This window comes from Bombina bombina, chromosome 4 (genome assembly GCF_027579735.1).
Source record: "Bombina bombina isolate aBomBom1 chromosome 4, aBomBom1.pri, whole genome shotgun sequence".
Lineage (NCBI taxonomy): Eukaryota > Metazoa > Chordata > Amphibia > Anura > Bombinatoridae > Bombina > Bombina bombina.
The window spans coordinates 565611954-565636604 of NC_069502.1; the positions used below are offsets into that span (position 1 = coordinate 565611954).

Consider the following 24651-nt stretch of genomic DNA (forward strand, 5'->3'; position numbering starts at 1 on the left):
TTCTCAAGGTTCCATCATTCAAGATGGAAACCATTCGAACTATTCTTCCTTCCATCCAGGAAGGTCAATTCATGACCACGGTGGATTTAAAGGATGCGTATCTACATATTCCTATCCACAAGGAACATCATCGGTTCCTAAGGTTCGCATTCCTGGACAAACATTACCAGTTCGTGGCGCTTCCTTTCGGATTAGCCACTGCTCCAAGGATTTTCACAAAGGTACTAGGGTCCCTTCTAGCTGTGCTAAGACCAAGGGGCATTGCTGTAGTACCTTACTTGGACGACATTTTGATTCAAGCGTCGTCCCTTCCTCAAGCAAAGGCTCACACGGACATTGTCCTGGCCTTTCTCAGATCTCACGGATGGAAAGTGAACGTGGAAAAGAGTTCTCTATCCCCGTCAACAAGGGTTCCCTTCTTGGGAACAATTATAGACTCCTTAGAAATGAGGATTTTTCTAACAGAGGCCAGAAAAACAAAACTTCTAGACTCTTGTCGGATACTTCATTCCGTTCCTCTTCCTTCCATAGCTCAGTGCATGGAAGTGATCGGGTTGATGGTGGCGGCAATGGACATAGTTCCTTTTGCGCGCATTCATCTAAGACCATTACAACTGTGCATGCTCAGTCAGTGGAATGGGGACTATACAGACTTGTCTCCGAAGATACAAGTAAATCAGAGGACCAGAGACTCACTCCGTTGGTGGCTGTCCCTGGACAACCTGTCACAAGGGATGACATTCCGCAGACCAGAGTGGGTCATTGTCACGACCGACGCCAGTCTGATGGGCTGGGGCGCGGTCTGGGGATCCCTGAAAGCTCAGGGTCTTTGGTCTCGGGAAGAATCTCTTCTACCGATAAATATTCTGGAACTGAGAGCGATATTCAATGCTCTCAAGGCTTGGCCTCAGCTAGCGAGGGCCAAGTTCATACGGTTTCAATCAGACAACATGACAACTGTTGCGTACATCAACCATCAGGGGGGAACAAGGAGTTCCCTAGCGATGGAAGAAGTGACCAAAATCATTCTATGGGCGGAGTCTCACTCCTGCCATCTGTCTGCTATCCACATCCCAGGAGTGGAAAATTGGGAAGCGGATTTTCTGAGTCGTCAGACATTGCATCCGGGGGAGTGGGAACTCCATCCGGAAATCTTTGCCCAAGTCACTCAGCTGTGGGGCATTCCAGACATGGATCTGATGGCCTCTCGTCAGAACTTCAAAGTTCCTTGCTACGGGTCCAGATCCAGGGATCCCAAGGCGGCTCTAGTGGATGCACTAGTAGCACCTTGGACCTTCAAACTAGCTTATGTGTTCCCGCCCTTTCCTCTCATCCCCAGGCTGGTAGCCAGGATCAATCAGGAGAGGGCGTCGGTGATCTTGATAGCTCCTGCGTGGCCACGCAGGACTTGGTATGCAGATCTGGTGAATGTCATCGGCTCCACCTTGGAAGCTACCTTTGAGACGAGACCTTCTTGTTCAGGGTCCGTTCGAACATCCGAATCTGGTTTCACTCCAGCTGACTGCTTGGAGATTGAACGCTTGATTTTATCGAAGCGAGGGTTCTCAGATTCTGTTATCGATACTCTTGTTCAGGCCAGAAAGCCTGTAACTAGAAAGATTTACCACAAAATTTGGAAAAAATATATCTGTTGGTGTGAATCTAAAGGATTCCCTTGGGACAAGGTTAAGATTCCTAGGATCCTATCCTTCCTTCAAGAAGGATTGGAAAAAGGATTATCTGCAAGTTCCCTGAAGGGACAGATTTCTGCCTTGTCGGTGTTACTTCACAAAAAACTGGCTGCTGTGCCAGATGTTCAAGCTTTTGTTCAGGCTCTGGTTAGAATTAAGCCTGTTTACAAACCTTTGACTCCTCCTTGGAGTCTCAATTTAGTTCTTTCAGTTCTTCAGGGGGTTCCGTTTGAACCCTTGCATTCCGTTGATATTAAATTATTATCTTGGAAAGTTTTGTTTTTAGTTGCAATTTCTTCTGCCAGAAGAGTTTCAGAATTATCTGCTCTGCAGTGTTCTCCTCCTTATCTGGTGTTCCATGCAGATAAGGTGGTTTTACGTACTAAACCTGGTTTTCTTCCAAAAGTTGTTTCTAACAAAAACATTAACCAGGAGATTATCGTACCTTCTCTGTGTCCGAAACCAGTTTCAAAGAAGGAACGTTTGTTGCACAATTTGGATGTTGTTCGCGCTCTAAAATTCTATTTAGATGCTACAAAGGATTTTAGACAAACATCTTCCTTGTTTGTTGTTTATTCCGGTTAAAGGAGAGGTCAAAAAGCAACTTCTACCTCTCTCTCTTTTTGGATTAAAAGCATCATCAGATTGGCTTACGAGACTGCCGGACGGCAGCCTCCCGAAAGAATCACAGCTCATTCCACTAGGGCTGTGGCTTCCACATGGGCCTTCAAGAACGAGGCTTCTGTTGATCAGATATGTAGGGCAGCGACTTGGTCTTCACTGCACACTTTTACCAAATTTTACAAGTTTGATACTTTTGCTTCTTCTGAGGCTATTTTTGGGAGAAAGGTTTTGCAAGCCGTGGTGCCTTCCATTTAGGTGACCTGATTTGCTCCCTCCCGTCATCCGTGTCCTAAAGCTTTGGTATTGGTTCCCACAAGTAAGGATGACGCCGTGGACCGGACACACCTATGTTGGAGAAAACAGAATTTATGTTTACCTGATAAATTACTTTCTCCAACGGTGTGTCCGGTCCACGGCCCGCCCTGGTTTTTTAATCAGGTCTGATAATTTATTTTCTTTAACTACAGTCACCACGGTACCATATGGTTTCTCCTATGCAAATATTCCTCCTTAACGTCGGTCGAATGACTGGGGTAGGCGGAGCCTAGGAGGGATCATGTGACCAGCTTTGCTGGGCTCTTTGCCATTTCCTGTTGGGGAAGAGAATATCCCACAAGTAAGGATGACGCCGTGGACCGGACACACCGTTGGAGAAAGTAATTTATCAGGTAAACATAAATTCTGTTTTTTCCTTATGTTACTTTGATGATACCATATTATAAAACTGATAGCCCAAATTTTATAATAACGCTGAAGATTTATGGATACATAAGGCCTTTTCTACTTGGTTTCTTTTTTCTTTTGCAATCCTTTTCTAATAATTCTGTGTATTCACTCATATGTAAATGTTTCGGGGCACACCCAATATGTTGTATCTATGTATGACTTCAATAAAAATCGTTTAAATAAAAAAATAAGTTCTATCTGAAAGAAATTGGTTAAGTAAAAATGTGTATTTTATAGGTAAAATTAAACACTATGAAATGTTTTTTTAACCTGTTAAACTTCCTTTTTCTTTTTTCACAGGTATGTATCCAGTTTGGTGTTCATTAATTAAAGGGTTCTTCTATTTCTTTCAGTCATTTACCTTTTGCAATTTTTTTTGCAGGTGTAATAAAAAATGGTGGCGTGAAACCTAACATCATTCCTTCATATTCTGAATTAGAATTTTATTTGCGTGCCCCTTCACGTAAGGATCTTGCCCCTTTAAAAGAGAAGGCACACGCCTGCTTTAAAGCTGCAGCTACAGCAACTGGATGTAAGGTAAGAATAACGATAATCTTAACAACTGATCTGTTAAAGGGACAGTCTAGTCCAAAAAAAAACTTTCATGATTCAGATAGGTTATGTAATTTTAAACAATTTTCCAATTTACTTTTATCACCAATTTTTCTTTGTTCTGTTGGTATTCTTAGTTGAAAGCTTAACCTAGGAGGTTCATATGCTAATTCCTTAGACCTTGAAAGCCGCCTCTTAAGAATGCATTTTAACAGGTTTTTCACCACTAGAGGGTGTTAGTTCATGTTTTTCATATAGATAACACTGTGCTCGTGCACGTGAAGTTACCTGGGAGCCATCACTGATTGGCTAAACTGCAAGTCTGTCAAAAGAACTGAAATAAAGGGGCAGTCTGCAGAGGCTTAGATACAAGATAATCACAGAGGTAACAAAATATATAAATATAACTGTGTTGGTTATGCAAAACTAGGGAATGGGTAACCAAGGGATTATCTATCTTTTAAAACAATAACAATTCTGGTGTAGACTGTCCCTTTAATGTAGGGTTTCTTTTTTTTCAAATCAATAGGTATTTCCTTAGAGAATATAGCACAAGATCTTGTGCAACAGTAAGTAAGTGGCTTGTTATTGACACAACGCAAATACAGTGGCACCACAACGGCGACCTTTTCTATATTAGTATTGGCTGACAAAAACACTTGTTCTAGTCTGTATTTTTATTATAGCAGAAAAGTTGGTGCTGTGCAGTATATAATATACTAAGCAAAAAAAGAGGAAGGGACCTCTCAAAAGACTGCACGTGTAGCACTCTAAGCCTGGACTAGTAGTGGAGAAATTGGGAAAATTAAAATATAACTTTTATTTTGTATTTTAAAATAAGACTCACAATTAAAAACAACCAAAGAATTGAAAGCCCATTCCTGAATTATCAGTAAGCCTTTGATATATCCAAAGTAGGTGGAGAGCTATATCAATAACCACTATTAGACAAATTTATAACAAGTAGTGAGGATCAGTATTGTAATATTATTCACAGGGTATGTTGTGATTATATATTCTCAAAGCATATGGATAGAACGTGACACCTTATAAGTGTTTATATGCACTTTTATGGCTGTGTGGTATCACTTTATTTGTGCTTATACCAACATGTTCATATTATACTTGAGTTAAAATAAATTTCAAAGCAATCAAAAAAGCACACAACAAATTTTAAAGCATTCAAATAGCACACAACCTCTTGTGAGTGTATTTGTATATTTTATTTGTAATTGTGTGACATCACATATTTATGCACATAGTATCATGTTCATGTAATATTTAAGTTAATACTGGATAATGTAGCTTTAAGAGCATGCAGATTGCATGTAACTCCTTGTCTACAATCAACATGAAAACTTTCCTATGGTTTTAGTACCTATGTGATATCACTTTAGTATCACTTTCATATTGTCCCTGAGAAAATGTAAAGTGAGGCAATAAAAACACGTACAGCACCAACTGTATGATTTTATATTAAGTTGACGTATTGGTTTCTGGAAATAAAGATCAACTTGAATAAAACGGTGCCCGTGTCTTATTACTTAATATTACAATAAAATTCTGGCTTAATTTATTGATATTACTATAATAGTGTGTATTAGCACATCATTTAGTTCGGCATATCAGGTTGAAATATTTTGTCTATAAATTATCAGGTAGGAGTATATTTGCTACAGTCAATATGTCATTTACGTTTAGTATATCTCATTACCAGTATATTTGCTACAGTCAATATGTTAGTATTTTGGTACAGTCAATATGTCATTTACGTTTAGTATATCTCATTACCAGTATATTTGCTACAGTCAATATGTTAGTATTTTGGTACAGTCAATATGTCATTTACGTTTAGTATATCTCATTACCAATGACTAAGGTCAATACAATTGCTGAATATTTGCTTTATGTTAGAGATAGAGTTAATCCCCTGTTATATCAGTGGGATAATATCATAGGAGACAAGGTTTATATGCAATAAATTGTAGAAAATAAACTAGTGGATTTGCTATGGTTAAGCATGCATCTAAAGATTGTACTGATGTACAAGGTTTTTTATGTAGCCCTGTAACTGTGCCGGTAAATATCCGGTTTGTACTTGATGCTGCTAAGGAGATATATCCTCTTATAAAGCCACTTGTTAAGAGTTTATTGTATTCTTTTTTTGTGTTTCAACAGTAATGTCAATCCTACTAGTTCATTATAACAATAGTAACTAATTTATTGCAAGTTGCAGCACAATCAGCAGACCGTTAGCACCTGGGATGATCGTTTGCGTAATTTCTTAGTATAAGTCTATTGGTATCAAAACATATTCCCTGCTTAAAATGCCTGTGTGCCGTTTAAATTAAATAGCCAGGTTTGAATAGGATTCCTCTCTAATAGTATGTAACTAAGTACATTCTGTTTGGTCTAAGTTTAGCGATAGCTCAATTTTTTAACCAAATAACATATTTGTAAGTTTGTTTGTACCGATTATTAAGTATTGGTATTGTATCTATTTCCACCTGTATAGGCTAACAATTTAAGGTAAAGTTTTAAAAATAAATAGAGCTCCCCTAAGCTCTACAACCCCCTTAGGGGAGCTCTATTTGTTTTTAAAACTTTACCTTAAATTGTTAGCCTATACAGGTGGAAATAGATACAATACCAATACTTAATAATCGGTACAAACAAACTTACAAATATGTTATTTGGTTAAAAAATTGAGCTATCGCTAAACTTAGACCAAACAGAATGTACTTAGTTACATACTATTAGAGAGGAATCCTATTCAAACCTGGCTATTTAATTTAAACGGCACACAGGCATTTTAAGCAGGGAATATGTTTTGATACCAATAGACTTATACTAAGAAGTTACGCAAACGATCATCCCAGGTGCTAACGGTCTGCTGATTGTGCTGCAACTTGCAATAAATTAGTTACTATTGTTATAATGAACTAGTAGGATTGACATTACTGTTGAAACACAAAAAAAGAATACAATAAACTCTTAACAAGTGGCTTTATAAGAGGATATATCTCCTTAGAAGCATCAAGTACAAACCGGATATTTACCGGCACAGTTACATGGCTACATAAAAAACCTTGTACATCAGTACAATCTTTAGATGCATGCTTAACCAAAGCAAATCCACTAGTTTATTTTCTACAATTTATTGCATATAAACCTTGTCTCCTATGATATTATCCCACTGATATAACAGGGGATTAACTCTATCTCTAACATAAAGCAAATATTCAGCAATTGTATTGACCTTAGTCATTGGTAATGAGATATACTAAACGTAAATGACATATTGACTGTACCAAAATACTAACATATTGACTGTAGCAAATATACTGGTAATGAGATATACTAAACGTAAATGACATATTGACTGTAGCAAATATACTGGTAATGAGATATACTAAACGTAAATGACATATTGACTGTAGCAAATATACTCCTACCTGATAATTTATAGACAAAATATTTCAACCTGATATGCCGAACTAAATGATGTGCTAATACACACTATTATAGTAATATCAATAAATTAAGCCAGAATTTTATTGTAATATTAAGTAATAAGACACGGGCACCGTTTTATTCAAGTTGATCTTTATTTCCAGAAACCAATACGTCAACTTAATATAAAATCATACAGTTGGTGCTGTACGTGTTTTTATTGCCTCACTTTACATTTTCTCAGGGACAATATGAAAGTGATACTAAAGTGATATCACATAGGTACTAAAACCATAGGAAAGTTTTCATGTTGATTGTAGACAAGGAGTTACATGCAATCTGCATGCTCTTAAAGCTACATTATCCAGTATTAACTTAAATATTACATGAACATGATACTATGTGCATAAATATGTGATGTCACACAATCACAAATAAAATATACAAATACACTCACAAGAGGTTGTGTGCTATTTGAATGCTTTAAAATTTGTTGTGTGCTTTTTTGATTGCTTTGAAATTTATTTTAACTCAAGTATAATATGAACATGTTGGTATAAGCACAAATAAAGTGATACCACACAGCCATAAAAGTGCATATAAACACTTATAAGGTGTCACGTTCTATCCATATGCTTTGAGAATATATAATCACAACATACCCTGTGAATAATATTACAATACTGATCCTCACTACTTGTTATAAATTTGTCTAATAGTGGTTATTGATATAGCTCTCCACCTATATAAATTCCTTAAACTACTTTGGATATATCAAAGGCTTACTGATAATTCAGGAATGGGCTTTCAATTCTTTGGTTGTTTTTAATTGTGAGTCTTATTTTAAAATACCAAATAAAAGTTATATTTTAATTTTCCCAATTTCTCCACTACTAGTCCAGGCTTAGAGTGCTACACGTGCAGTCTTTTGAGAGGTCCCTTCCTCTTTTTTTGCTTAGTAAGTGGCTTGTTATTGCTGGTTGCTATTGAGCTTCTCACCAGAGCAAATATAAATAAAATAAAAAAAATTTATATATATCTATAGATCCAAAAAGAGAATAAAGCACTCGCTGGTCTTCAGTCAACAAACAACCAAATTTATTTATGCCAATAAGGGAGCAGCGTGTGCAAAAGTAAAACATATGAAACCTGCCAGCTAATTAGCTGTATACAATATGTGTATTGTAAGTTGTATCAAAAAATAAGATTCCAAGGTGACTAAAAACATACATGTCACAAGGGCACCCACACTGTAGACAAACAACCAACAATGAAAACCTACCAAAAAACAAATACATATAAATCAACCCCAAGTGCGTCATAACACAAACATGAAGACTTCTTTTTTACTCTGACATATATATAATATCTATTTGGGTCCTCCCAGTTCTAATTCCTATGTTTATTATTTTTTTTATTTCGATCTTTGTTCTCATATGTATATTTGCTTCTTTCAAGGAAATATTTATATTTCTTTCTCTCATGATATATATACTCTACAGCTCATATTAGTATGTATGTGTTTCCCCTTTCACTTGTTATTCTGTACAAATGTCAATTTGAACAATAGGATGGATGTTCCCTTTTTGACCAATAGCCATCTGCCTTTCCGTCAAGTTGTTTTACTGTGTATTGGTTCCTTTGAACCCTTAGCCCTTTCAACATTGTCTTTCACTAAGACAATTAGTATATTTATATTATGATAGCTTGTGGTCGATCGACTCTTTGATCACCTTGATCTCCCTGCCAGCTGTTCATTGACACATGAGGCGTTACCACGCCTCTTTCCTGTGGCTAACCAATGTGGTACGTGTCTGGAGGTCTTCATGTTTGTGATATGACGCAACTTGGGGTGGGACCACGCCCCCTCTTGTGATTTATTAGCTTTCTATTTTGTTAGGTGGTTGCCATGACTACTATACACGCCCTCCTGACGCTTTGACTTGACAAAGTGGCTGTTTTGGTTTGGTTTGGTTTGGTTTATGTTTTTGGTTAGTGATTGTATAGCAGACGGATGTGTACTCAGGTTGATCTAGTCTATTGACTTTAGTTTTCTTTTTTTAGGGAATATGACATACCAAATTGTTAGGTATTGCTTTCATATTTTTTGTCCAGCACGTCTTGAGAAGGGGTGTGTGCGAATGCACCAATGAGGTGTGGCCATTTTTGGACATCATTTTTTTTGTTTTATATGTATTTGTTTTTTGGTAGGGTTTTCATTGTTGGTTGTTTGTCTACAGTGTGGGTGCCCTTGTGACATGTTTTTAGTCACCTTGGAATCTTATTTTTTGATACAACTTACGATACACATATTGTATATAGCTAATTAGCTGGCAGGTTTCACATGTTTTACTTTTGCACACGCTGCTGCCTTATTGGCAGATTATTGTAGGAGTGCTTATTCGGGCTTTATAATGCTCACTGTTTGTTTGTTAGAGGAAGGGGCTTGTTTACCCAGAAACGTCAAATATCACAATACATTTGGTTGTTTGTTTACTGAAGACCAGAAAGTGCTTTATTCTCTTTTTGGATCTGTTACTCTAAGAGCACCCTGGCAGTTGCTGTTCTTTTGTGTGATACACATACATACATACATACATACATACACACACACACACATACATACACACACACACACACACAAGCAAAGCAAAGTGGAGGATATCTGCACTCTCACTTCCCCAGAGTCTAAGACCAGGGTGCCAGACCCAAAAATATTAAAATATAAACCAAAACGAGAGACTGCACTCACTGGATTTGCAAAGAAAAAGCGAAACAATTTTTAATCCATAATACAACTGGTGATGTTTTTGGGTGCGTAACCCCTTCCTCAGACCAAATCCTTCTTTGCAAATCCAGTGACTGTGTACCGGTATCATAACCTATTAACCACAAGCCTATGCCCTCTCCCAACGACTGGCTCCAACCTCTATTAAATTTTTATATATAATCCAACCTCAATTTGTCCCCTAAAATAATTCCCCTGTAACCCCCCTCCTAAAATTCTAAACGTGTTGCAACTAGGTCATTTAGCAAAGGCTTTGGGAAATCATGTAAATACAGGAATAGTCTTTCAAATTCTTCATCTATCCTATAGATTTTTAGATATCAAACCAATTCTGTACATTTTTCATCTAACAAAAGTCTAGCTTTAATCTTTTATATGCCATTCTTTCAAGCTTCTGCAATAAATTGTCTTTTGTTGAAAGATCCCATTCCTCCAAAGGATCTCATTTTAACTTTTTCTTTTTAAATATTTTAAAACTTTACCTATAGTGCAGACCGTGTTTTCTCAGACAGAGGTGTTTCTACCCACTCTTGAAAGTAATGAGAGCAACAAAAGAACAATATAATTTGAATTTGGTAACATACTTAAATATGTGTAGCTAAAAACTTTGCGATATACAGGTGGCCCTCGTTTTACAACGGTTCAATTTACACCGTTTCAGAATAACAACCTTTTTTTCCAGTCATGTGACTGCTATTGAAAAGCATTGAGAAGCAGTGCATTTATTAAAATAGCCAGTAGGTGGAGCTGTCCGCTTGTGTTGCAGCAAAGCCAAGCAAGCTGAAATTAATCAGTTTAACCAGACCTGATCTATCGAGCAGATTTCAAAGGAACAAGATCTTCCTGTCTATAAATCGGTCCAGATTGGAATGCATAGAAAGAACTGTTTGCAGAAAAATGCAAGTGAAGTCAGTGTTGTGTGATTATTTTATTAGGTTTATAATGCTGTTTAGCAAATGTTTTTGTTTATTTAACTTAGTTTAATTATATATTCTTTGTTGTGTGATTATTTTATTAGGTTTATAATGCTGTTTAGCATTTAAAGTCTTCATTTCAAAGCTTTAAAAATAATGTATTAGGTGTTACTTATGACAATTTTGAGAGGGACCTGGAACCTAACTCCCTCACTTCCCATTGACTTACATTTTAAACTGGGTTTCAATTTACAACGGTTTCGATTTACAACCATTCCTTCTGGAACCTAACCCCGGCGTAAACTGAGGGCTACCTGTACTTAAATTATTTTGTCCTATTTTCCTGTAATTTAACACTGACTTTCTAAAAAGTAATGGGTGACTGTCTAAACAAAGCTGTGCAGAACATAAGATTATCTAACAGGGTTTCTACACAGCGTTCTTGCCTCATTTTATATCTTTCCGTAATTGTTCTCAACAGAAGAGAGATAAATAGAAAACTATTTTACTTTATAGAAACCTGAGTACTTTATTATATTATATTTGTTATATTTAAACAAATATATTTGTAAATATATTCTTAAAAAATACATCTAAGGCTAATCTCTGCTTTGAATACATCATTATGTCTGGCATGTATTTACTGTAGAATATTTCTTTAAAGGGATACTAAACCCAATTTTTTTTCTTTTTAGTGATTCAGATAGTGCATGCAATTTTAAGCATCTTTCTAATTTTACTCCTATTGTCATTTTTTCTTTGTTCTCTTAGCATATTTGATGCAGGATCCAAGACAGTATAACATGAAAGACAAAAGCGCAAAAAGAGGGGATTCAAGTGTAATTAGTTAAAAAGTGCTGTCTTGCACAAACTTACGGCTAGATTTAGAGTTTTGTCGGTAAGGACCCGCGAATCTAACGCTGGCTTTTTTCTGGACGCACCTTTAAAATAACTCTGGTATTGAGAGTCCACAGAATGGCTGCGTTAGGCTCCAAAAAAGGAGCGTAGAGCAAATTTAAAGGGACAGTCAACCCAAAAATTACTTTAACTTATTTAGATTAGTTAAATAATGATCTTTACAGTAAACTGTAGCCAAATTTTCATCTAAATAAACTTTGGCAGAAAATACACTTACTGATCTCATCTGGCCTTTTTGAAATGGCCGCCTGACCCCTCCTCCTCTGACGTCTCCCAAAAGCTTGTACTAACAGGATCCTGTCCTTTCTTCTCGTCCCTGCGCGCTCCTGCAATTTCAGCTCTCTAGCAGCTGTTCATACCCGGCACTCACTACCTCTCATCCATGCTGTGCGCTGTGTATTACAGAGAATGAGAGGCAGTGAGTGCCGGGCAGGCGGCGATGTGATGGTCTGTGCCCCAGATTATAATAGAGAAATAATATCCAACCAGGAGCTGACTGGGCACTAGAATAAAACAGACCTTACCAAGCAATTGTTATTATATTTTATGTTTTTTAGCAGATACCTAAATCCACATTCAACTTTATCTCAATTGATGTGGCTTGTGCCCCTGATTTTACAGCTGCGGTCCGTTACAGAAATACACCCTCCCTGCATTTGAGTGTCTGATGACCCCTTATAACCTGATTGCTCCCCAAAAAAGTAGGCACTTAGGCAGAAATAAATTTGCGCCCTTGCAGGTCTTAGAACATTTATCTAATGCGAGTGTGATCGCACAGTACTGGGACACCGGGCGCAAATTTATTTCTGCCTAAGTGCCTATTTTTTGGGGGAGCAATCAGGTTATAAGGGGTCATCAGACCCAGTGGCACATTGTCTTGTGTTTATCACTACACATGAGCTCAGCACACGCTACCTTGCCCACTGTCCTTTGTACCAGAGCCTGTCACAACACATGGACGCAGCACCCCTTCACCTTGCCCACTGGCTGTGCATGCACACACCACCTTACACACTGTCCTGTGCACCACGGTGTTTCACTACACATCACCCCTTTACCTTGTCCCACTGCAGCCACTGCCACACAGCCGCATCGAGCTTGTGCCCCTGATTTTACAGCTGCGGTCCGTTACAGAAATACACCCTCCCTGCATTTGAGTATCTGATGACCCCTTATAACCTGATTGCTCCCACCTTGGCACAAGAGGTGGTGTGATCTTACTCACCTCCCAGACGCTGCTCCTGTTTCATCTAAAGGTTTGTGCCAGCTATGAACACACTGACAGCTTTGCACATGTGTATACAGTCCTACACAAACTATAGTCATCTCTCAGCTTCCGTTTACATGGGATGTCCCTGCACACCGGTTGGTGTTTGTGGTGCTCTTAGCAAACGTTTTAGGTCCTAAAAAGATTTCTTAGAAACCAGTGAGTGTAATTTCATCTTCACTGTGATCAAACTCAACCAGCGGAGAGCAACAAATGTAACGTCTACTGTAAGAGCAAGCTGCAGATTTATCACATATAACGGTATATACAGCCTGTATACTGTGTGTCCGGGACAATACGTTATGTGATAAATCTGCAGCTTGCTCTTACAGTAGACGTTACATTTGTTGCTCTCCGCTGGTTGAGTTTGATCACAGTGAAGAACAAATTACACTCACTGGTTTCTAAGAAATCTTTTTAGGACCTAAAACGTTTGCTAAGAGCACCACAAACACCAACCGGTGTGCAGGGACATCCCATGTAAACGGAAGCTGAGAGATGACTATAGTTTGTGTAGGACTGTATACACATGTGCAAAGCTGTCAGTGTGTTCATAGCTGGCACAAACCTTTAGATGAAACAGGAGCAGCGTCTGGGAGGCGAGTAAGATCACACCACCTCTTGTGCCAAGGTGGGAGCAATCAGGTTATAAGGGGTCATCAGATACTCAAATGCAGGGAGGGTGTATTTCTGTAACGGACCGCAGCTGTAAAATCAGGGGCACAAGCTCGATGCGGCTGTGTGGCAGTGGCTGCAGTGGGACAAGGTAAAGGGGTGATGTGTAGTGAAACACCGTGGTGCACAGGACAGTGTGTAAGGTGCTGTGTGCATGCACAGCCAGTGGGCAAGGTGAAGGGGTGCTGCGTCCATGTGTTGTGACAGGCTCTGGTACAAAGGACAGTGGGCAAGGTAGCGTGTGCTGAGCTCATGTGTAGTGATAAACACAAGACAATGTACCACCGGGTCTGATGACCCCTTATAACCTGATTGCTCCAAACAAAAATAGGCACTTAGGCAGAAATAAATTTGCGCCCGGTGTCCCAGTACTGTGCGATCACACTCGCATTAGATAAATGTTCTAAGACCTGCAAGGGCGCAAATTTATTTCTGCCTAAGTGCCTACTTTTTTGGGGAGCAATCAGGTTATAAGGGGTCATCAGACACTCAAATGCAGGGAGGGTGTATTTCTGTAACGGACCGCAGCTGTAAAATCAGGGGCACAAGCCACATCAATTGAGATAAAGTTGAATGTGGATTTAGGTATCTGCTAAAAAACATAAAATATAATAACAATTGCTTGGTAAGGTCTGTTTTATTCTAGTGCCCAGTCAGCTCCTGGTTGGATATTATTTCTCTATTATAATCTGGGGCACAGACCATCACATCGCCGCCTGCCCGGCACTCACTGCCTCTCATTCTCTGTAATACACAGCGCACAGCATGGATGAGAGGTAATGAGTGCCGGGTATGAACAGCTGCTAGAGAGCTGAAATTGCAGGAGCGCGCAGGGACGAGAAGAAAGGACAGGATCCTGTTAGTACAAGCTTTTGGGAGACGTCAGAGGAGGAGGGGTCAGGCGGCCATTTCAAAAAGGCCAGATGAGATCAGTAAGTGTATTTTCTGCCAAAGTTTATTTAGATGAAAATTTGGCTACAGTTTACTGTAAAGATCATTATTTAACTAATCTAAATAAGTTAAAGTAATTTTTGGGTTGACTGTCCCTTTAACGCCACTGCAACTCTCGATACCAGAGTTGCCTACGGACGCGGACAGCCTCAAAAACGTGCTCGTGCACGATTCCCCCATAGGAAACAATGGGGCTGTTTGAGCTGAAAAAAAACCTAACACCTGCAAAAAAGCCACGTTCAGCTCCTAACGCAGCCCCATTGTTTGCTATGGGGAAACACTTCCTACGTCTGCACCTAACACTCTAACATGTACCCCGAGTCTAAACACCCCTAGCCTTACACTTATTAACCCCTAATCTGCCGCCCCCGCTATCGCTGACCCCTGCATATTATTATTATTAACCCCTAATCTGCCGCTCCGTAAACCGTCACTACTTACATTATCCCTATGTACCCCTAATATGCTGCCCCTAACACCGCCGACCCCTATATTATATTTATTAACCCCTAATCTGCCCCCCACAACGTCGCCTCCACCTGCCTACACTTATTAACCCCTAATCTGACGACCGGACCGAATCGCTATTATAATAAAGTTATTAACCCCTAATCCGCCTCACTAACCCTATAATAAATAGTATTAACCCCTAATCTGCCCTCCCTAACATCGCCGACACCTAACTTCAATTATTAACCCCTAATCTGCCGACCTAATCTCGCCGCTATTCTAATAAATGTATTAACCCTTAAAGCTAAGTCTAACCCCAACACTAACACCCCCTAACTTAAATATAATTTAAATCTAAAGAAATTAATTAACTCTTATTAAATAAATTATTCCTATTTACAGCTAAATACTTACCTGTAAAATAAATCCTAATATAGCTACAATATAAATTATAATTATATTATAGCTATTTTAGGATTAATATTTATTTTACAGGTAACTTTGTATTTATTTTAACCAGGTACAATAGCTATTAAATAGTTAAGAATTATTTAATAGTTAAAATAATTACAAAATTACCTGTAAAATAAATCCTAACCTAAGTTACAATTAAACCTAACACTACACTATCAATAAATAAATTAAATACAATATCTACAAATAAATACAATGAAATAAACTAACTAAAGTACAAAAAATAAAAAAGAACTAAGTTACAAAAAATAAAATAATATTTACAAACATTAGAAAAATATTACAACAATTTTAAACTAATTACACCCACTCTAAGCCCCCTAATAAAATAACAAAGCCCCCCAAAATAAAAAAATGCCCTACCCTATTCTAAATTACTAAAGTTCAAAGCTCTTTTACCTTACCAGCCATGAACAGGGCCCTTTGCGGGGCATGCCCCAAGAAGTTCAGCTCTTTTGCCTGTAAAAAAAAAACCATACAATACCCCCCCCAACATTACAACCCACCACCCACATACCCCTAATCTAACCCAAACCCCCCTTAAATAAACCTAACACTAAGCCCCTGAAGATCTTCCTACCTTATCTTCACCATACCAGGTTCACCGATCGATCCAGAAGAGCTCCTCCGATGTCCTGATCCAAGCCCAAGCGGGGGGCTGAAGAGGTCCATGATCCGGCTGAAGTCATCATCCAAGCGGGAGCTGAAGAGGTCCATGATCCAGCTGAAGTCTTCATCCAAGCGGGAGCTGAAGAGGTCCATGATCCGGATGAAGTCTTCTATCAACGGCATCTTCAATCTTCTTTCTTCGGGAGCCATCATCTTCCATCCGACGCGGAACATCCTCTTCTCCCGACGCCTACTAGCCGAATGACGGTTCCTTTAAATGACGTCATCCAAGATGGCGTCCCCCGAATTCCGATTGGCTGATAGGATTCTATCAGCCAATCGGAATTAAGGTAGGAATATTCTGATTGGCTGATGGAATCAGCCAATCAGAATCAAGTTCAATCCGATTGGAAGATCTTCAGGGGCTTAGTGTTAGGTTTACTTAAGGGGGGTTTGGGTTAGATTTGGGGTATGTGGGTGGTGGGTTGTAATGTTTGGGGGGGAGGTATTGTATGTTTTTTTTTACAGGCAAAAGAGCTGAACTTCTTGGGGCATGCCCCGCAAAGGGCCCTGTTCAGGGCTGGTAAGGTAAAAGAGCTTTGAACTTTAGTAATTTAGAATAGGGTAGGGCATTTTTTTATTTTGGGGGGCTTTGTTATTTTATTAGGGGGCTTAGAGTAATAAAATTGTTGTAATATTTTTCTAATGTTTGTAAATATTTTTTTATTTTTTGTAACTTAGTTCTTTTTTATTTTTTGTACTTTAGTTAGTTTATTTCATTGTATTTATTTGTAGGAATTGTATTTAATTTATTTATTGATAGTGTAGTGTTAGGTTTAATTGTAGATAATTATAGGTATTTTATTTAATTTATTTATTGATAGTGTAGTGTTAGGTTTAATTGTAGATAATTATAGGTATTTTATTTAATTTATTTATTGATAGTGTAGTGTTAGGTTTAATTGTAACTTAGGTTAGGATTTATTTTACAGGTAATTTTGTAATTATTTTAACTAGGTAGATATTAAATAGTTCTTAACTATTTAATAGCTATTGTACCTGGTTAAAATAAATACAAAGCTATCTGTAAAATAAATATTAATCCTAAAATAGCTATAATATAATTATAATTTATATTGTAGCTATATTAGGATTTATTTTACAGGTAAGTATTTAGCTTTAAATAGGAATAATTTATTTAATAAGAGTTAATTAATTTCGTTAGATTAAAATTATATTTAATTTAGGGGGGTGTTAGTGTTAGGGTTAGACTTAGCTTTAGGGGTTAATACATTTATTAGAATAGCGGTGAGCTCCGGTCGGCAGATTAAGGGGTTAATGTTTGAAGTTAGGTGTCGGTGATGTTAGGGAGGGCAGATTAGGGGTTAATACTATTTATTATAGGGTTAGTGAGGCGGATTAGGGGTTAATAACTTTATTATAATAGCGGTGCGGTCCGGTCGGCAGATTAGGGGTTAATAAGTGTAGGCAGGTGGAGGCGACGTTGAGGGCGGCAGATTAGGGGTTAATAAATATAATATAGGGGTCGGCGATGTTAGGGGCAGCAGATTAGGGGTACATAGCTATAATGTAGGTGGCGGCTCTTTGCGGTCGGCAGATTAGGGGTTAATTATTGTAGGTAGCTGGCGGCGACGTTGTGGGGGGCAGGTTAGGGGTTAATAAATATAATACAGGGGTCGGCGGTGTTAGGGGCAGCAGATTAGGGGTACATAAGTATAACGTAGGTGGCGGTCGGCAGATTAGGGGTTAAAAAAATTGAATCGAGTGGCGGCGATGTGGGGGGACCTCGGTTTAGGGGTACATAGGTAGTTTATGGGTGTTAGTGTACTTTAGAGCACAGTAGTTAAGAGCTTTATGAACCGGCGTTAGCCCAGAAAGCTCTTAACTACTGACTTTTTTCTGCAGCTGGAGTTTTGTCGTTAGAATTCTAACGCTCACTTCAGCCACGACTCTAAATACCGGAGTTAGAAAGATCCCATTGAAAAGATAGGATCCGCAATTGACGTAAGGGGATCTGCGGTATGGAAAAGTCGCGGCTGAAAAGTGAGCGTTAGACCCTTTTCTGAGTGACTCCAAATACCGGCCATAGACTTCTACTCACCAGAGTTAGTATAAAAATAAGCCTTTATTGATACAATCTTTAAAACGATACTCTGTGTCCCAAGTACAGCAATTTAAAAACACATACACTGTCAGTTTATCATACAATTCAAACATATTTCTTGACCAAGATAAAAATGTATATTGCATCGAGGCTCAGTATACACGGCTATTATATGAAACCGTTAGCTATTTTGAACGCACCTTAACTTTTATATAGAGAATTGTTTCTTCTCTCCGTGCATTCTCATTATTGTTAAAACTTTTAAGGTGGTATTACGCAACCTCATATTTTAAGTTAATTTTAATGTGTACAATACTGTGGGAATTGCTTATGATTTTTATATGTTCTTTTAGATTTCATGCAAATAGAATACCAACTTAAAATATGAGGTTGCGTAAAAGATTGATAAGTTCTTTAACTCTTTCACCCATTATGACATATATTTACATTTTGCAGTGCTTTGCTTATTGTACCCCACAATGTATATATACGTTGGAGATTCAGGAAGCTCCAGCAGTCTCAGCTGTTAAGTTACAGCCAAGAGCTGGAGTTCCTGAGCTCTAGGTATCTGCTTGTCTATAGAACAGGAGTGCAATCGGTGCTCCGGTTCCATTTGAAGGCAGATGCCAAATCATTACAGACAGTGACACTGTGAATGTCACCGTTTGTAATGATCATCTACTGGTGCCAGCTGGTGGTGTGGCAGGGAATCCGGGAGGCGGTTGGGCAGTCCAGCAGTGAAGGGAGGGAGTGAGAGTGCCCTACACTGCAAAAAAAAAAATTAAAAAAAATAAAGAGGGAGGTATGAGGAGCTACAATACAGAAAAGAAGGTGGGGTGGGGGGGTGGACCCCTAATTAACTATTGCGAGAGGAGGGGAGGGAAGACAGCTACCAGTACCTATGATGGCGAGCACTAGTTAGAGGGGGGAGGGTTAGAGATCTATTTGGGAGGGATCCTACATTGCAGAAAACATAAATAAAAAAAATTGCCTTAAATCTTCATATTGGCAGACTTTCTGCTAGTTCCTAAGATGGTGGTAACCAGTGGAGGGGTGAGGGAAGGAAGAGAGCTGTTTGGGAGGGATCAGGTAGGGATCAGGGAGTGGTGTGCAGCTGTAATAAGCAGCCTTCTAATTACCAAAATGCAATGGCAAAGCCATGTATGTCTGCTATTTCTATGCAAAGGGGATCCCAGAGATTGCACAAGTGGTAAGTAAATAATTTCAGTGAGAAACCCAAAGTTTGTGAAAAAGTTAACATTCTTTTTTTATATGATTTTATTTGGTGTTAAAATGGTGGCATGAAATATACCAAAATGGGCCTAGATCAATTCCTTGGGTTGTCTGCTTAAAAAAAATATATAGTTTTCCCAGGTAAATAAAAAAAACACAGCTCTATTTCTGTTTAAATGGAGTGATAGTAAAAATGCTAAAAAATTCCCTGGTATTTTGGGCAAGTTCTTCTCTGAAAGTCACGGTAGTGAATGAGTTAAGGCAGCCTCAAAGAAGCCATCTACCTTACTGGTTCCTAATGCAGTATTTGAGCTCATTAGCAAGGAATATAACAAACAAGGCATTCCCTTTGTGCCCCTGTGCAAGTTCAAAAACATGTTCCCTTTATTCTTTCCTGGTGTGAGTCTAAGAATTACCATTGGAACTCTTAGAATTCCTCAGATTATTTCATTTTTTTCAGGGTGTTCTGGATAAATGTTTATCAGCCAGTTCCCTTAAAAGCCAGATTTCTGCCCTTTCAGTCTTGTATCACAAGAAGATTTTTTGTAGTGATGCACCGAAATGGAAATTCTGGACCGAAACCGAATCCGAAAATCCGTAATGCACTTGGCCGAAAACCAAAACTGATACCGAAAATGTATTTTTTCAAATTAATTTTTTTTTTTTTTTTTTGCATAATTAGAGCCAATAAAAAACCCACACTTTTATTGAAAGTAACACACTAAAATTGGACAAAAATATCTTAAAACAATAATATGCTACACAATAATTTTACTAAGAAAAAAAAAAACAGGCAAAAAATAATGCCATTTTCGGCCAAAATGTTTCTGCGACCAATATTTTGGTGCATCCCTACTTAAAACAATTATAAATATCAATATACTGTATTATTCTTCATTTAGTTCTATGTAACAGAATCATATTTAACAGGTTTTCTCTTGTTAAGTGTATCCAGTCCACGGATCATCCATTACTTATGGAATATATTCTCCTTCCCAACAGGAAGCTGCAAGAGTCCACCCACAGCAAAGCTGCTATATAGCTCCTCCCCTAACTGCCATATTCAGTCATTCTCTTGCAAGCCTCAACATAGATAGGAGGTCGTGAGAGTCTGTGGTGCTTTCTACTTAGTTTATTCTTCAATCAAAAGTTTGTTATTTTTAAATGGCACCGGAGTGTGCTGTTTATCTCAGGCAGTATTTGGAAGAAGAATCTGCCTGCGTTTTTCTATGATCTTAGCAGACGTAACTAAGATCCATTTGCTGTTCTCACACATTCTGAGGAGTGAGGTACTTCAGAGGGGGAATGGCGTGCAGGTTTTCCTGCAGATAAGGTATGTGCAGTAAAATATTTTTCTAGGAATGGAATTGACTAAGAAAATACTGCTGATACCGAAGTAATGTAAGTAAAGCCTTAAATGCAGCGATAGCGACTGGTATCAGGCTTATTAATAGAGATACATACTCTTGTAAAAATGTGTTTTAAAACGTTTGCTGGCATGTTTAATCGTTTTTTAACATATGTTTGGTGATAAAACTTATTGGGGCCTAAGTTTTTTCCACATGGCTGGCTTAAATTTTGCATAGAAACAGTTTCCTGAGGCTTTCCACTGTTATAGTATAAAAGTTACAGTTGGTGCAGTTAAAATTACAAACAGTGACATTCAGCTTCCCTCAGCAGTTCCCTGCATGCTATAGGACATCTCTGAAGGGCTCAAAAGGGCTTCAAAAGTAGGAGCTGTTATGACTGTTTAAAACATATTTTTCGTTTTGTTAATCTGTTTTTTGTATTAAGGGGTTAATCATCCATTTGCAAGTGGGTGCAATGCTCTGCTAACTTGTTACATACACTGTAAAAATTTTGTTAGTTTAACTGCCTTTTTTCACTGTTATTTCAAATTTTGGCAAAATTTGTTTCTCTTAAAGGCACAGTAATGTTTTATATATTTGCTTGTTAACTTGATTTAAAGTGTTTTCCAAGCTTACTAGTCTCATTATTAGTCTGTTCTAACATGTCTGACATAGAGGAAGCTCTGTGTTCATTATGTTTTAAAGCCATGGTGGAACCCCATCTTAGAATGTGTACCAGATGTACTGATTTCATGTTAAACAATAAAGATCATTTTTTGTCTTTAAAAACATTATCACCAGAGGATTCTGTCGTGGGGGTAGTTATGCCGACTAACTCTCCCCACGTGTCAGACCTTTTGACTCCCGCTTTAGGGACTCACGCTCAAATGGCGCCAAGTACATCAAGGGCACCCATAGCGTTTCTTTACCAGGGGATTCTGTCGAGGGGAAAGTTATGCCGACTAACTCTCCCCACGTGTCAGACCCTTCGACTCCCGCTTCAGGGACTCACGCTCAAATGGCGCCAAGTACATCAAGGGCGCCCATAGCGTTTATTTTACAAGACATGGCAAAGGTGGTGAATAATATTCTGGCAGCAGTATTAGTCAGACTACCTGAAATTAAAGGAAAGCAGTTAGCTCTGGGGGTAGATACAGAGCATACAGACGCTTTAAGAACCATGTATGATACTACCTCACAATCCTGATACAGGCGTCAAACATCCAAATTGCCCAGTCTCATATGGACGTAGTACTGGCATTTCTGAGATCACATGGGTGGAAAGTGAACAAGGAAAGAGTTCTCTATCCCCAATCTCAAGGGTTTCCCTCCTAGGGACTCTGATAGATTCTGTAGAAATGAAAATTTACCTGACGGAGTCCAGGTTGTCAAAGTTTCTAAATTTCTGCCGTGTTTTTTTTTTTTTTTTTTTCATCCCATCCGCGCCCTTCGGTGGCTCAGTACATGGTAGCGGCAAGGGACATAGTACCGTTTGCACGTCTACATTTCAGACCGCTGCAACTATGCATGCTCAGTCAGAGGAACGGGGATTACACAGATTTGTCCCCCTGTTAAACCTGGACCAAGAGACCAGAGATTCTCTTCTCTGGTGACTATGTCGGGTCCATCTGTCCAAGGGTATGACCTTCCGCAGGTCAGATGGGACAATTGTTACAATAGATGCCAGCCTTTTAGGTTGGGATGCAGTCTGGAACTCCCTGAAGGCTCAGGGATAGTGGACTTAGGAGGAGACCCTCCTTCTAATAAATATTCTGGAACTGGGAGTGATATTCCATGCTCTTCAGACTTGGCCTCAGTTAGCAACTCTGAGGTACATCATACTCAGTCGGACAATATACACGACTGTGGCTTACATCAGCCATCAAGGGGGAACAGAAGTTCCCTAGCGACGTTAGAAGTCTTACAATAATTCACTGGACAGAGACTCACTCTTGTCTATCAGCTATCCATATCCCAGGTGTTGAGAACTGGGAGGTGGATTTTCTAAGTCGTCAGACTTTTCTTCCGGGGGAGTGGGATTTCCTCCGGAGGTCAAGACCAAGCAGGAGAGGGCTTTGGTGTTTTTGACAGCGCCTGCGTAGCCACGCAGGACCTGGTATGCAGATCTGGTGGACATGTCATCCTTTCCATCACGGTCTCTGCTTCAGAGACATGTCCCTCTACCTCAGGGTCCTTTCAACCATCTAAATAGAATCAATCTGAGATGGACTGCCTGGAGACTGAACGCTTGATGTTATCAAAGCATGGCTTCTCCGAGTCAGTCATTGATACCTTAATACAGACATGAAAGCCTGTCTCTAGGAAAATTGAACATAGATATGGTGTAAATATCTGATTGTTATGAATCCAAGGGTTACTCATGGAGTAAAGTCTGGATTCCCAGGATATTATCTTTTCTCCAAGATGTTTTTGAGAAAAGGGTTGTCAGCTAATTCCTTAAAAGGGGACAGATTTTTACTCTGTCTATTTTTTTTGCACAAGCGTCTGGCAGGTATTCTAGACGTTCAGGCATTTGGTCAGGCTTTGGTTAGATCCAAGCCTGTGTTTAAAACTGTTGCTCCGCCATGGAGCTTAAACCTGATTCTTAAGGTTCTTCAAGAAGTTCCGTTTGAACCTTTTTTGTTCCATAGATATCAATCTTTATCTTGGAAAGTTCCTTTTGGGTAGCTAATTCCTCGACTCGTAGAGTCTCCAAGTTATCTGTGTTACAATGTGATTCTCCTTATCTGGTCCTTCGTACGGATAAGGTAGTCCTGCGTACCAACCTGGGTTTTTTCCTAAGGTGGTATCTAACAAGTACATCACTCAAGAGATAGTTGTTCCATGCTTGTATCCTAATCCTTCCTCAAAGAAGGAACGTCTATTACACAATATTGGACGTGGTTTGTGCTTTAAAGTTTTACTTACAAGCTACTACAGTTTTCATCAAACGTTCACCTTGTTTGTTGTCTATTCTGGACAGAGGAGAGGTCAAAAGACTTCAGCAGCCTCTCTGTCTTTTTGGTTAAAAAGCATAATTCATTTAGCTTATGAGACTGCTGGACAGCAGCCTCCTGAAGGGATTACAGCTCATTCTACTAGAGCTGTGGTTTTCACTTGGGCCTTTTTTAAATGTGGCTTCTGTTGAACAGATTTACAAGACGGAGTCTTGGTCTGCGCTTCATACTTTTCAAATTTAACAAATTTGATACCTTGCTTCTTCGGAGGCTATTTTTGGGAGAAAGGGTTTTTTACAGGCAGTGGTAACTTCCGTTTAAGTACCTGCCTTGTCCCTCCCATCATCCGTGTACTTTAGCTTTGGTATTGGTATTCCATAAGTAATGGATGATCCGTGGACTGGATACACTTAACAAGAGAAAACATAATTTATGCTTACCTGATAAATTTATTTCTCTTGTAGTGTATCCAGTCCACGGCCCGCCCTGTCACTTTAAGGCAGGTAATTTTTTCATTTGAACTACAGTCACCACTGCACCCTATGGTTTTTCCTTTCTCTGCATGTTTTCGGTCGAATGACTGAATATGGCAGTTAGGGGAGGAGCTATATAGCAGCTTTGCTGTGGGTGGACTCTTGCAGCTTCCTGTTGGGAAGGAGAATATATTCCATAAGTAATGGATGATCCGTGGACTGGATACACTACAAGAGAAATAAATTTATCAGGTAAGCATAAATTATGTTTTTTTTTTTACCAATTATCCAAATAAAGTATAGTCTTAGAAAACAAGTAAATCAAGTAATAAACTTAAACAGCAGCTCTAGGCTAGCATCAAATTTGAAACATGCTACACAATAATTTTACCGAAAATAACAGGCAAAAAAAACGAAAACCG

The 24651-nt window shown here is 38.8% G+C and overlaps 1 protein-coding gene across 2 annotated transcripts in view; it reads left to right on the forward strand.

The window, feature by feature from the left end:
• The window catches only part of PM20D2 (peptidase M20 domain containing 2), a 190484-nt gene that overhangs the window by 121697 nt on the left and 44136 nt on the right, over positions 1-24651 (forward strand). For both annotated transcript variants that reach the window (XR_008402028.1, XM_053710537.1), the window contains exon 4: positions 3424-3578. Coding sequence is in view for 1 of the 2 variants with exons in the window: in XM_053710537.1 (XP_053566512.1) it covers positions 3424-3578 (155 nt within the window). In the remaining variant the exon portion in view is untranslated. The remainder of the gene's footprint in view (positions 1-3423; positions 3579-24651) is intronic.